The sequence below is a fragment of the Gymnoscopelus braueri genome (genome assembly GCF_963280865.1).
Source record: "Gymnoscopelus braueri genome assembly, chromosome: 1".
Lineage (NCBI taxonomy): Eukaryota > Metazoa > Chordata > Actinopteri > Myctophiformes > Myctophidae > Gymnoscopelus > Gymnoscopelus braueri.
Window position 1 is genome coordinate 9,509,405 of NC_137603.1, and position 14,749 is coordinate 9,524,153.

The 14,749-nt window shown below is 48.2% G+C and overlaps 1 protein-coding gene across 3 annotated transcripts in view; it reads left to right on the top strand.

Annotated features, from left to right (window-relative positions):
• Window positions 1–2,020: 2,020 nt before the first annotated feature.
• The window catches only part of LOC308086456 (uncharacterized protein), a 29,075-nt gene continuing 16,346 nt past the window's right edge, over window positions 2,021–14,749 (top strand). For all 3 annotated transcript variants that reach the window (XR_013933249.1, XM_080429982.1, XM_080429983.1), the window contains exons 1-2: window positions 2,021–2,217; window positions 3,370–3,459. Coding sequence is in view for 2 of the 3 variants with exons in the window: in XM_080429982.1 (XP_080286108.1) it covers window positions 2,082–2,217; window positions 3,370–3,459 (226 nt within the window). In the remaining variant the exon portion in view is untranslated. The remainder of the gene's footprint in view (window positions 2,218–3,369; window positions 3,460–14,749) is intronic.

Genomic DNA, 14,749 nt, shown 5'->3' on the forward strand with positions numbered 1-14,749 from the left:
TCCAGTCCACCCATGACATGAAGTTGGTGATTGATTTACCACTTCTGTAACTTTATCATTTGTCTTTCTCCCATAAAGTGAAAAAAGCAGTTTCATAAGCCTGTGCAGTACTTATAATTTACAATTTAGGCATTTAGCAGACGGTCTTAATCCAGAGCGATTTACAGTAAGCAGGGTAAACAAATACATAAAATGCATAGAGACAGTGTAGTGCCTCAGTAAAAGATCATAGGTCAACCAAGAACCAGGATCAGTCTAAACAGTACAATATCAAAACTTAATCATCTGTACATTGAAACTATACAAACTATAGGAAATTACTTTTTTCACGAAAAATTCACGATTTTGTGAGATAAACCCGGTGCGAATCGATGCGAATTATCTTCACCCGGTGCAAATTATCTAAGTGATCCTGGGCGCTACACTCCCACCGCCAGCCTAGGGCAGTGGCGCGGGAAGGGGGGAGCTATGGGGGCTGCAGCCCCCCTGGTGGTGGGAAGCAAAAACAAAATATATATATATATATTTTTTGTAAATTAAAAAAATACATATAATTTTTAAAGTCTATAAAGCGTCTATTTAACTTTGGGGAATAAAATATTTGCTGTGTTTTAAGTCCCCCGCCCAGCCCAGCCCCCCTTGGAATAAATGACTTCCAGAGCGCCTGGCCTAGGGAGCCCAGAGCCGAGCTCATGTCTCCTTCAATGCATGAGAGCCAAGTGACCTTCTTATCACCTGACAAACAATTACATTTTAACAATTGGGAGTGAGTCTGTAGTTGTAACTGCAATGGGGAGTTTGTTCCACAGTTTGGAAGTCTGGTGCCTTAGATGCCTGTAGTTGCTGGACTCTATATCAAAGTGTCCTTTGCGCCGGCCGTAGCTTAGTGGGTAGAGAGGCAGTCTAGTATAAGAACGTCAAATGGCACACATGGGTCAATACTAAACAGCAATGATCAAGAAGATGTAGAGTGTAAAATAAATAATATGCAGAGTAAAATAAATAAGAATATGCAAAGATCTAGATAAAATAGATGCAGAGAGTAAAATAAATAAGAAGATACAGAGTGCCGATTCAAACAATATGCAGAGTGCAAATAAGTAAGGATTATGCAGACTGCAATTTTCAACTGTTTAGACAGCCATTTTGAATTTCTTCAATTCCTTCCTTACTTCCTGTTGGAATATTATATATATATATGGACCATTCAATCTATATACCAAATTATACGTTTTGCCGAGGTAGAGCGTCCACAATTAAGGTTCACTGTGAGCTTGAAGATCTGCTATTTTCAAATATCAAATATATCATTTTTTAAACTGGAGACCCTTAGAGCAGTGGTTCCCAAACTGGGGGTAGGGGCACCCAGGGGGGCCCCAAATTATTTTGAGGGGGTCCCCAGATGATTATCTTAATAATGTGCAACATAGTTTTCTCACTCAACAGTAAACAAACCAACATACTGTATAAGTGTATACAGGGTATCTGCACTTTTATAAAGAGACAATTTAATGACTTTTAAGACCTTTTTAATACCAAATTGTCAAATATTACGCAAGAAAGTGGCAAACATTGTGAAAATAGCTTGTAGATAGGCTAATTTCACGATATTTATCCGTGGAAACGAGTCAAACTAAATGTAATGCCTAAAATTCCAAGTGCTTGTCAGGGTGGGGGGTCCCCAGTTCAAATATGATTATTTTGGGGGTCACAGCCTGAAAGGTTTGGGAACCCTTGCCTCAGAGGACCCCTCGAGGGTCCCCGGGCCCCACTTTGACAACCACTGACCTAGACTACACAATGAATGAAAAAAAACACACTTCTATACGTTTCTGATACAATGAATAAGAACAGAGAATAACATAAATTAAAACCACAACAGCTGCGTGTTCAGACAGAAGTTGGTGACAGGAAGTGGTCTCAAGGGGAGGAGGAGGTTTGAAACCACCACCTATAAACCAGGAAACAACAGCCGACTCTTTACTCTTCCTCTTTCTCTTTCCTTCAGTGTGCAGTGAAGAGTTGCACCGTATCAGACGTATCAGACGTATGTCAGAACATTGAACGTCTTAGAGGTAGAAATGGCCGTGGCTTCACACTCTGGAGACATCGAGGTCCAAGAGGAAGATGAGGATGAAGAAGGTGATGCTGAATATGATGATATCGACGCCCAGACTCCAACTCGGCTGAAACATCCCCCTAAGAAACAGCAGTCTGGTAAGAAATGCAGCGCGGAAAAATATGACGCTTCAATGTTGTAGCGCTCCTTTGGCAGCCGCTGCTTCTTCTTTCACTTTCTCCACACCGTTTGGTGCCCCCCCCCCCAAGGTTGGTGCCCTGCGCTTCAGCACCTACTGCCCGTTGGATAAGCCAGGCCTGTATGTAGGCCTATTTATTAACCCACATTGAATGATATTCCATTTGTTAGTTAGGCTCCGTAGCCTGTGAATGATCCAAGCACCACCGAAGAAGAGTACACACAGAAATCACGTGATCACAACAAAACAAATCTAGGCACATTTCATGTTAAAGGATTTATAAAAGTAAAATTTTCTCGGCTTTCTGTTGTTTTCCTGCTGTTTTTCAAAAAACACCGGACCCAGTGAAAGAGTTAATTTACTTGCATAATGGGAACAACGTTTTCATATACGTTTACCAGACGTCACCTCAACTCTGTAATTTAATTCATGAATCTTGAGGACATCTGGCTGTAGGCTATACCTATGCCACCTACAGTATTAGCAGGTCACAGAGAGGGCCATATCTATCTATCTATCTATCTATCTATCTATCTATCTATCTATCTATCTATCTGTCTGTCTGTCAATTTGTATATATAAATATATATATGTAAACATGGCGGGCCCAACAGCTGCTGTCACTGTGTGTGGGGAACATAACGTTTAAATATAAAAGCTTAAAAATTAAACAAAGTTTAGCTCAGCATCATCTATCTAACTTGACATTGCCGCTGGGCCACTGGGCCACCAAATATATATATATTTTTTTCAATATTTTAGCTCCCGTTTTAGGATTATTACGTAATTTCCGCGCGGCCCAATTATTAGTTACGTTAATGTTTGGGCTGGGATGCTTTTCAGCAGTGGCGTAATTTGGGGGGTGGTGGGCCGGTTCGGACCAAAATGCCAGGGCTGAATTTTGGTCCCAGCCCGCCCCTGCCGTGATTGTTTGTTCCCTCATTGTTCTCTGACTGTGTGTGTGTGTGTGTGTGTGTGTGTGTGTGTGTGTGTGTGTGTGTGTGTGTGTGTGTGTGTGTGTGTGTGCGTGCGTGCGTGCGTGCGTGCGTGCGTGCGTGCGTGCGTGCGTGCGTGCGTGCGTGCGTGCGTGTGTGCGTGTGTGTGTGTACAGTCAACAGACAGTTCAAACTGCTTGGAATGGGTCTTGGATTGCTGTGCGTTGTTCAGGCTCTCCTCAACATTGGTCTCAGACTCTCTCTCTGTAAGTCAACCTTCATCTTTTTATTGTCATGTTTTATACGTCTGTGATGATCCAACAAACATATGATATCCATACACTCACTATATGAATAGTTTTACTAATAGATGTATCATTAACCCATTAAAACATGAGGTCGACTCTACAAATGCCTTCTAAATCACTAGTTCCCACAATCTCAAGATTTGTTTTGTAAATGTTCAGATGTAGCAGATGTACAAGCTGCCTGTGAGCTTGTACATCTGCTATTTTTGAATAGCCAATGCTAAAATCTAAAATGACACAGGTGCTTTCCCGGTTTTAAAGGGTTAAAATGTAATTTAGATAACATGCTACAGTATATCTATGTTGGGAAGGACCCAGTGCTTTAGCAACAGGTATTTAGCTTGGCTACAAGACCCCGTAACGGGACAACAAGTTATATATGTCGACTTCAGGAAGAACTTACGTTTAACATACACACACACAGGCACTCTGATGTGTAGCAGACATAAACAAGCAAGACTTATCATGTCTAAATAGTGCAAACGTATTAGCTTTACAAGCGGAGCGTCTCTTGCTTCGAGCTTCTAGCTCTTTGTTTTTTTCTCTTGCGAGATGAGGGACAGTCTTACTAACGGGGCTCGCTGTAGTCTCGCGAGGGGCGGAGCAGTCTCTCGGGTGGGTGGGGGGGCGGGGGGAGGAGGAGGAGGAGAGAGAGTGAGGGGGCGCAGTCTTTCTAACAATCTATAAAACAACATATCATATCCCGTAATATATAATAGTTGTACTAATAGATTTATTAACAGCAACAGACGCAGTAGCAGCATTGGTCGTTTATCATAGGTTTTTTTTTTCATTTAATTTCATTACGGGGCCAGGCTCTGCAGAGCAAGGCTCCGTTTTGTTATTGGCATTATTTTTCTTCTTCTGCCACTTTTCGCAGTTCTGGCTGAACCGTGCTGTCGCTTTTAAGAAACTCGGCCATATGGTAGATGGTCATGAAAAACGATTAAGAAATAAATCTCACAATCTTTCGTCAAAAGGTGGCGCTATAATTGAAAATGCCAACTTTGAACAGGTACAACTCTTGCCCTGTTTGACCTACAGCCATGAAACTTCCATACACATATGAGTCTCCTCATGCTGAACAACTTTCACACTCTGACTTTTGACCTTTGACCTTTAGATCTCCCATCATTTTGAATATGAAAAACAGTCATTGGCTCTTAACCTCTGCATTTTTTCACTTTTGGAATATACGCTACTAACGTTTTGTCAGCAGAGGTCTAAAGTTCATGTGTAAAGAGTTTCGTGCAGATTACTCAAAAATCCCAGGAGGAGATAGATTTTAACTATTGCAGTTTTATGAAAATTATTCATCTGCCCCTAACACATACATGCAGACTCACATTTCTTTGAAACTTTGCAGAAATGTTGAGGGTCATTCCAAATATCACTGAAACCAATCTCACTCCAATTGGCCAAAGGGGGGCGCTATAGCAATTTTTTGAAAATGCAAACTTTAAACAGGCAAAAGTCATGCCTCGTTTGGCCGAAAGTCGTGAAACTTGCTTACACTTGTGCCTTGACTCATGAGGAACACATCTATCGCTTTGACCAGTAAGCTCCGCCCCTAAGCAATCTTGAGCAGTTTGAAAAACACTTAAACCCAGGATTTTTCAGCTATTTGCGTGAAACTGTATTAGGGCTGTACCCTAAAAGTCGACGAGTCGACGCGTCGGTCGAGGAGCCTGACGTCGACCACATTCCTTGAGTCGAGCCGTCAAAATGTTCTTTTTTTTGGGAGGGGAGGGGAGCGGAGGGAAGGGGAGGGGAGGGTGCGCATGCGCGGTACACTTGCAGGAGAAGCACGCGTTGTAAGGAGTGGAGGAGGAGTGGTCGCAGCTTTGAGCCTTCGCAGGTGAAAAGTTTAAAACATGTCTCAAAAAAAGAGGTCAAAAGTTTGGAAGCATTTCGAAGTTATGAAGGACACGGACCCTAAAAAAGTCCAGTGTTTACTCTGTAAGCAAGAATTTGCGTACCATTCAGCAACATCAACTATGGGAAACCATTTGACGCGGGTGAGTTGCAGCGGCCATGATTAGACCTTGGCTACTCAATTAAGCTGGGTAGTAGTATCAATATAATTGTAGCCTAATATTTTAATACAATAATAAGTCTAATTTAAAACATTTATGTCAGGCCCATCCAGGAACGTACAGCGAGGATGACAGCAGTGACAGCGCCGGGCCGAAATTAACACAGAAAACGCTGGACTTCAGACCGCCGCTCACAGAGGCTCGGAAACGAGCCATTACAAACAGCATTGCAGACTTTGTTGCACTCGATATGAGGCCTGTGAACGTTGTAGAAGGTGCAGGATTCAGGCAGCTAATCAAGACACTGGAGCCAAGTTACACTGTCCCGAAGAGAGAGACGGTAATGCACGCAGTTGAAACAAAATATGACGACACAAGAGAGGTGATTATGAAGAAAATGAAAGACAGCGCAGCAGTAAGCTTCACTACGGACATCTGGACATCACAGAGAATGGAAGCTTACATGACAGTGACTGCCCATTTGATCACTGCTGACTGGCGACTGGAGGCGTTTGTTTTGGAAACTAAAGAGATGGCTGAGAGTCACACGGGAGAAAACATCGCGGTAAGACTCGGCGAAGTCATGGCTGAATTTAAGATTCCAGGAGAGAAGCGGGTTGCTATCGTGCATGATAATGCATCTAATATGACTCTCTGTTTGAACAAAATAGCTGCAGATGCATCCTGGGGAACAGCACAATCTGTCCGTTGTGCAGGGCATACCCTGCAACTGTGTATTAACGCTGCTTTAAAACAGGAGCCGGTCTGTCGCACCATAGGATTTGCTAGGCGGCTGGTCAGTCATTTCAAAAAAAGTGCCAAGGCCACGGGAGCACTTAAAGTAAAGCAAGACGCACAGAGACAGTCACATAACGTGACCGTGTCCGCGACCGACAAAAACCTCCACAGCCTAATCCAAGACGTGCAAACAAGATGGAACTCCACGTACTACATGCTGGAACGTCTCGTCGAGCAGAGATGGCCAGTTACTGCGGTTTTGTCAGACCCCCTCGTCTCCAAGAAGGCCCACCGTGATTTAGACTTAACATCGACCCAGTGGAGAGTCGCGGAAGACATCGTTTCAGTTCTGAAGCCCATGGTTACTCTTACTGAGTTACTGTCACAGGAACTGAATGCGTCCTTGTCTGCCACGGTACCAATGATCATCAATATGAAAACACGCCACCTGCAAGTGCGCGAGGATGACAGTGCTGCCACCAAAGCACTGAAGGTGAAGATTACTGCAGAGTTTGATGAGAGATGGGACTTAACAGGGACACAACTTCATAACAGCATTTACGTGCAAGCTGCAGTACTCGACCCGCGTTTCAAAAAATTGTCATTCCTGGCGGATGATAAACGAGACGAGGCATATGAAACGGTGACAAATCTGGCTGAATTCTTGGCTCGGGAGAATCAGGACATGAGGCAGGAACCAACGGAACCTGAGGGTGCTCAGGGCGGCAATTCGGAATCTGATTCGGAACGAGAGGAACCGGAGCCTTCTCCAAAGAAGAAAAAAAAAGAAAAGGAGAAAGAGATTGCCATGCTCATGTTAATGTCATCAGGAGAAGATGAACAAGAAGAGGAGCCTGTTAAGAGCGAAATGAGGAATTACCTGCAGGACCAAACTAAAGTTGACGGGCCACTGAACTGGTGGAGAAAAAACGAGGAACACTATCCTAAACTGGCCTTGGCAGCCAGACGTGTGTTATGCATCCCCTCCACATCCACGCCGTCGGAGCGAATATTCTCTAAGGCTGGCTTCATTGTTAGCAAAACCCGAAGTTCACTTCTTCCAAAGAACGTGGACAAACTTGTGTTCCTCGCCCACAACATGCCACGGTTGGGGAAGAAATAGAACGGACCTTTGCTTTCTCACTTTCTTTTTCTTTTTTTTGGGCAAGTGCCAAGGTCAGTAACAACAATAATTTCAACGCCTGTAGTGCATTTATAGTATGACTATATGAACGAAATAACTGTTTCATTTGCTAAATGTATGAATAATACATTGTTTATGTTTACATAGCCTAGTGTTGCAGGCTGGTGAAGCTTATCATAGCCTTTGTTAACGATGACAGCAGGTCGCATTTGTTTTAATCACTGTGAAGTGAATGTGCACTTTTTTAGCAATTTGCATATGTTTTAATTTAAAGGAAATGTTATTATTTTAGTTGTATTATTCATGTTGCCTAGTGGTGCAGTGGTTCTCAAACTTTTTCATGTCAAGGACTTTTTCGTGTGTAGGCTTATCGCACTGATGATCGCCCGTCGCCGTTACGTCAACGTCTGTTGTTACTTCATGCTGTTGGTTTACAGAAAAGAGTGTTGTTTGATTGAATACTTTATTAACAGTTTGTGGAGAAATAATAAATGACGCGCATTTGTGTTGTCAAAGAGATACATTATTCTCGTCTCTGTTCTTAACTCTGCTACACGATTCACAATTATGCACGCAATCTTATTGTCAATTAATGTAATGTCAGCCATCAAGTCTCATATGCACGGCAATGAGTGGATTTATTTCATTTTAAATGCTTAAAACAATGTTCATATTACTGTTGCACTATTATGTTGACGTGGTTTAAAGCAGCACTTGAAAAAATGCCCCAAAAACGATCTTTTTTTGCGACCTTTTTATATAAAACGACTCCGTCGACTTTGCATTAAACCTGCGACTCTGATTCGACTCAATAAATCCTGAGTCGGGGACAGCCCTAAACTGTATCATCTGTGTGAGCTGCTTTTTTTACCAGTTCAGGTCAGTCGGTCCAATGGTTTCTCGCCGGTTCAAAGCTCACCTTCATACAGACTTCATTTAAAGTGCATTGCAAACAACATGACTGTATCAATGAATACATGTGCAATTGTTAAAGATAACATGAAATGCTTATTTGAGAGTATGTTTTTTCAATGTATGATATACTTCATTGTGAAAATAGCCGATCTACAATCTCACAACTTTTCAGATAGCAACGTTTTGTGAGCTTGTAGATCGGCTGTTCTGAGGAGACGTACAATCGGTAGTTGGTTAGAGACCAGTGATCTAGAGTAGTTAGCAAAACAGAGGCTTGGTCCATTAGGGACGGAAAGACTTATATATATCAACAGACACAGCCAGGGCTATCATATCTCTAGCTCATTGAGAAAAAAGGCACCCTATGAGTCCAGAGGTCTCTGGTTCGATCCCTGTCCCCGACGATGTGTTGAGGTGATCATGATTTGGCATTCGTAGGCTTACACATAGTGTTTCTTGAGGTTAGGGCCCTGATGTCCACCTGGGAGAACCACTCCGAGCCTGCTAGACTGGGATTTTCTCTCCTAGAATGGGTCTCATCGCCTGCCCCCCCATGGACTCCGTGTTGGCCCAGGGCATCGTGGACCAGCGACATGCAGTGGCCCTGACCCCCGAGCCTCATTTCACCGTTCCCAAAGAAAAGGCACTTTCCGTGGCAGTGAAGAAGGCTTACAAGTCGGCAGCGCTGGCGGCGCGCGCTGAATTTGGTGGCCATCCTCCAGGGCTCGACAGCCAAGCGCCTAGCCGAGCTAAAGGAGGCTTGAGGCGACGACGCTGAGGAGCTGGAAGCCCTACAGCAGCTGACCATAAAAATTACTCGCCACGCCACGGCATGGATGGGAAAGTCCATGGCGGACAACGCGGCGATTGAACGAGCGCGGTGGCTCGATCTGGCCGTCTTCAGACCCGAGGTGACCGATGCAAAGAAGAGTGTCATGGCACTCCCGTTGAGGCCAGACAATCTCTTCGCGGGCGCTTCAGAATTCCTCCGCGTCTCGACCGACTCCAGGAAGGCCCAGAGGGAAGCAGCGGCCGGAGTTTTGCAACCAGCCCCTCCTCCGTCTTCCAGGCCCCGCAGCGAAAGGCCCGCCGGCAGAGGACGTTCCTCCTCCTCTCGCCGTGGACAGGCCAGCACCTCTCGTCCTCTTCGGCCCAGGCGAGCTCGAGGGAAAGAGCTCACGACGCGGGGAACAACCGGGGCAGAGCTTCCCCCCGTCAGCAACCCGTATCCAGCACCAACAGGCCTCCACGTCGCGACACAGGGAAGCCTCGCCGTGGCGCACGGGGTAAGTGACACTCTATCGCCGGTGAACAGACCGGCTCAGCCCCCCCCTCGGCCGTTCATGTTGGGGAAGAGGACAGTGGCTTTTCACGATGGACGGCTCCACAAGTGCGAAAAAACTTTGTGTACAGAATGTGGACGATTTATGTGTGCAAAGCACACATAAGCACAAAGCACACATTGTGTGAGAAACACAATGTGTGTAAAAGTACCTTTTTTTCTGCCAAAGAAAATAAATGTGTTACATGTTACAAACCAGCTCGTTATTTCACATGGCCTAGAGCAGCGGAGCAGTGGGGTCCCCGTCCCGAGGGCACCTCTGCTCCAATGCTCTCATTGTATAAAACCACAATGCCTGGGACACCCGAATTCCGGTGTCCCAGACATTGCTGGGGTAACCTCTGTGCATGCAATAAATCAATGTCATCATTCCATAAGCCCACAATGCCTGGGACACCCGAATTCCGGTGTCCCAGACATTGCTGGGATAACCTCTGTGCATGCAAGAAATCAATGCCATCATTCCATGAGCCCACAATGCCGGGGACACCCGAATTCCGGTGTCCCGGACATTGTTGGGACAACATCTGTGCATGTTTTGGATCATATGAAGGTTGTACAAAATCCTCCCCCTCTCAAGCTGAGAGTGGGTGGATTGGAGTCACAAACTGATCATGTCACTTAGTGGTGGGCGGGGCCCAATCTGAGCCTAGTTTGGTTCAGCTGGGGTGGGCCTATATAGGCTCAGGTTGAACCAGCAGACAAACATTTTGTCTGAAGGGTAGAGATTCACTGCAGGAAACCCATGGCTATGTGAGCACTTCCGATGCATTATAATTAAATCATCATCACCACCATATCATCATCATCATCATATGTGTTGTACACAGACTGGCAATAAAACACTTTCAACTCTCTATCCTGGTCTGGTCCAAATGCTCTTGTCGGCATACTGGTGTCGGGGTGTATAAGTTAGCCATGCAGTGAACTCTCTACCAAAGCTAAAGACATTTTACATGGTCCTACGAACCGGACACCCCGCCACCAGATATGGACCAGACTAGCCAGAAGGAGAACGATGAGGCACCCCGTAAAGGAGGGAGGCAGAAGATAGCGCCAACATACCTGGGGGACTACGAACACTACCAGGCCACCGCCTGCCCCCTTACCTCAACACACGACAAGTCCATCTCACCCATGAGCGCGAGCGGTGCGTATGGGAGCGGCGTGTTCGAACTAGAGTCAGTCTCAATCCATCAGTCCCCAGCGCCTCCTCTACAGCCCCAACCCACGTCCCACTCATCGCCTGCCCAGAGCCAGCAGGCGCCACCATCCGGCCCTTCTCCCCAGCCGGCACCATCACCTGGCCCTCTTCCCCAGTCGGTGTCAACACTTGGGCTTCCTTCCCAGCCAGCGCTACCACCCGGGCCTCCCCTCCAGTCGATGCCATCACCCGGCCCTCACCCGCAGCCGACACCACCACCTGGGCCCCATCCCCAGTCGGCGCCACCACCTGGGCCCCCTCTCCAGCCGATGCTACCACTCGGGCCTCCTCCCCAGCAGGCGCCACCACCAGCACTGCAGCCCCCTATGCACCCAGTGCCGTACACTCAAGCGCACCCTGTGCCCCACACTCAGGTGCACTACGCACTCCCAGGGGCCCACCCACCCCCTCCTCAGCAGGAGCCGTGGGCCCCAGCACCCACTCCAGTGCCCCCTGCCTGTGCTCACCCAGCTCCCCCTCAGCCACAGCCGTGGCCCCCAGTACCCTCCCCAGCGCCCCCTGCCTGTGCTCACCCAGCCCCTCAGCCACAGCCGTGGCCCCCAGCACCTACCCCAGCGCCCCCTGTCTGGGCCCACCCAGCCCCGCCACAGCCGTGGCCCCCAGCACCTACTCCAGCGCCCCCTGCCTGGGCCCACCCAGTCCCTCCTCAGCCACAGTCGTGGCCCCCAGCACCTACTCCAGCGCCCCCCGCCTGGGCCCGCCCAGCCCCACCTCAGCCACAGTCGTGGCCCCCAGCACCTACTCCAGCGCCCCCCGCCTGGACCCTCCCAGCCCCACCTCAGCCACAGTCGTGGCCCCCAGCACCTACTCAAGCGCCCCCCGCCTGGGCCCACCCAGCCCCACCTCAGCCACAGTCGTGGCCCCCAGCACCTAACCCAGTGCCCCCCGCCTGGGCCCACCCAGCCCCTCCTCAACCACAACTACGGCCTCCAGCACCTACTCCAGCGCACCCTGCTTGGACCCACCCAGCCCCTCCTCAGCCACAGCTGTGGCCTGCAGCACCTCTTCCAGCGCCCCCTGCCTGTGCTCACCCCGCCCCTCCTCAGCCACAGCCGTGGCCCCCCGCACCACCCCAACAGCCCCCAGTGACCACCCCCTACCAGGTACCTCCCACTTCCTTTCCACCACAGCAGTGGACTTATCCAGTACCTCTCCCCACGCAATGGCCCCCCACTCCAATGCATAACCCACAAATGTACGCAGGCCCACCATTCGGGCACAAGTCCTCTAGGGTCGAGGGACCCACATTCCCGAACCTTAATAAAGAAGACCCTCACGAATACACAATGCTTAAGATGGCCCTGTCAAACCTACTGTCCCCCTGGGAAACCGAAACATACAAGTACCATATCCTGCTAGATCACCTCAAACTACCCTCAGCACTCCATATAGCGTTGGCTTATGCTCATGACCCCCAGCCTTATACCAAGGCCCTAGCCGCTCTAGACCAACAGTACGGTCAGCCTCACCACTTGGCCTTGAGAGAAATTACAGCTATAACTAGTCTCCCAAAGGTTCAACCCGGTGATTCCAAAGCCTTCCACGCCTTTGCAGTTAGGGTCCAGTCCTTGGTAGGAATGCTGCAGGCCATGGGCCAGAGCGAGGGCGCCGCCGAGCTCGCCTGTTCATCCCACGTGCAGCACCTTCTGAGTAAGCTCCCAGCCGACTTTGTAGCTAACTTCATTCGCCACACCCGTTCAACTCGGCCAGGAGCCCATTACACACTGGTTGACTTTGCCGTGTGGCTCCAATGTGAGGCCGAATGCCAGTCAGTAGCCGTTCAAGTCCAGAATCTGACTACTGAAGCCCCTGTGCCACCCGGGAGATCAGCGCCGAGGCCTGCCCCTTTTACAGCAACCATATTGCACGGTACCAGCCCTGACACCCCCCCATTACCCTCTACAAGTAAACAGAGAAAATCTAGAGCATGCCAGTACTGCAACTCCTCTGACCATTCGATAATCAATTGTTGAGAGTTTAAGGAGCTGAAGACGGAAGACGCAATCATATGGATAAAACAGGAAAGGAGGTGCTGGAGATGTGCAGGATCTCACATGGCTAAGAGCTGTAACCTGAGAACACCATGCCCCCTGTGTAACGGGAAACATCTAGGTACCCTGCACCACGTTAATAACAGAGGGACAGAATCCAAGGTCCTATACGTAAATCCCCAGCCCAGTTCCCCCCAGGTCCTTCTAAAGGTGGTTAAGAAATCAACATCACACCTTGGATACTTACGCTATCCTTGACGACGGTTCCCAGCGTACAATGCTCCTACCAGCAGCATGTAAGCAACTTAGGCTTCAAGGAGACTTTGAAAGGCTGCTCGTACGTACCATCAGACAACAAACTGAGGCATTAGATGGGGCTTCAGTTAGTTTCGAGATCTCACCTTCCTTTAATCCCCAGAAGACGTTCCCAATTACGCACGCATTCACCTCAGCCAAGTTGTCACTGTCAGAGCAGAGCTACCCAGTAGATAAACTCAAGACACGCTATCGCCATCTACAGGGCCTTCCTCTCCAGCCCTTTTCCAATGCGCAGCCCCTTCTCTTGATTGGAGCAGACAATTCTCACCTAATAACCCCAACCAAGAAAGTCTGCCTAGGGCCACCAGGGACACCCGTAGCTCTCCATACCCAGCTAGGCTGGACCCTTCAAGGGAGAACCTTCTTCCAGGAGCATTCAGATGCGGCCCAAGCCCTCTTTACCTCAACTGGTGCCCCCTACGCAGAACTCAGTCGCCATGTCGAGAAATTATGGCAGTTGGACGTTCTCCCCTTTAAGAACGAGAAACTAATTACAAGATCAAAACAGGACAAAGAGGCCATGGATCTGCTGGAAACCAAAACCATCAGAGTGGAAGTTGATGGGCTTAAACGCTATGCAACACCCCTTATCCGTATCCCCAATGCTCCGAAGCTGCAATCCCCCCAAGACTCTGTCATGGCCCTCTTGCGCCAGACCGAACGCCGCCTTGCCAAAAAAACAGAATTGGCCCAAATCTACTGTCAAGAAATAGATAAGTTGGTACAGGCGGGCTATGTAAAGAAACTGACCACTGAGCAAATCTCTAAATCCCTAGAGTCCTGGTACATCCCCCACCACATTGTGGAGCATAATGGTAAACACAGCATAGTCTTTAACTGTTCATTCCTCTATCAAGGCCAAGTTCTGAATGAACAACTCCTCCCCGGCCCAGTGTTGGGTCCTTCAATGCTGGGTGTATTGCTCCGCTTTCGACAGCACAAAGTGGCCATCAGCGGTGATATTAAGTCAATGTTCCATCAGATTAGACTTCTACCTGAAGATAGACCACTTTTAAGATTCCTGTGGCGTGACCTCAGAAGAGAGAGACCCCCCGATGTATACGAGTGGCAAGTCCTACCTTTTGGTACAACATGCAGCCCATGCTGCGCAATTCACGCTGTTCAGAGACATGCTCAATCCCACCAAGAGCCTAACAATGACATTGCAGCTACAGTCCTGGAATCTTTCTATGTAGACAATTGCCTACATTCACTCCCTTCACATACATTCACTCCCTTGCCCCCTAGAAGCTAAAGAAATGCAGTGCTATGCACTGGAGGCTTTGACCTCAGGCAGTGGGCCAGCAATAGCCAATCTGTTGTGGACCACCTACCCCCAGAGGCTCGGGCCGACAGTACTGAGTGTTGGCTGAGCCAGGACCGAACTGACCCTACAGAGGGCACTCTCGGCTTAAGCTGGCACTTTATCTCAGACACTTTAAGCTACAAGCATAGACCAGTGCTGTATGACACTTTGACAATGAGAAACGTATACAAAGTACTTGCCACACAGTATGATCCCCTAGGATTTATATCACC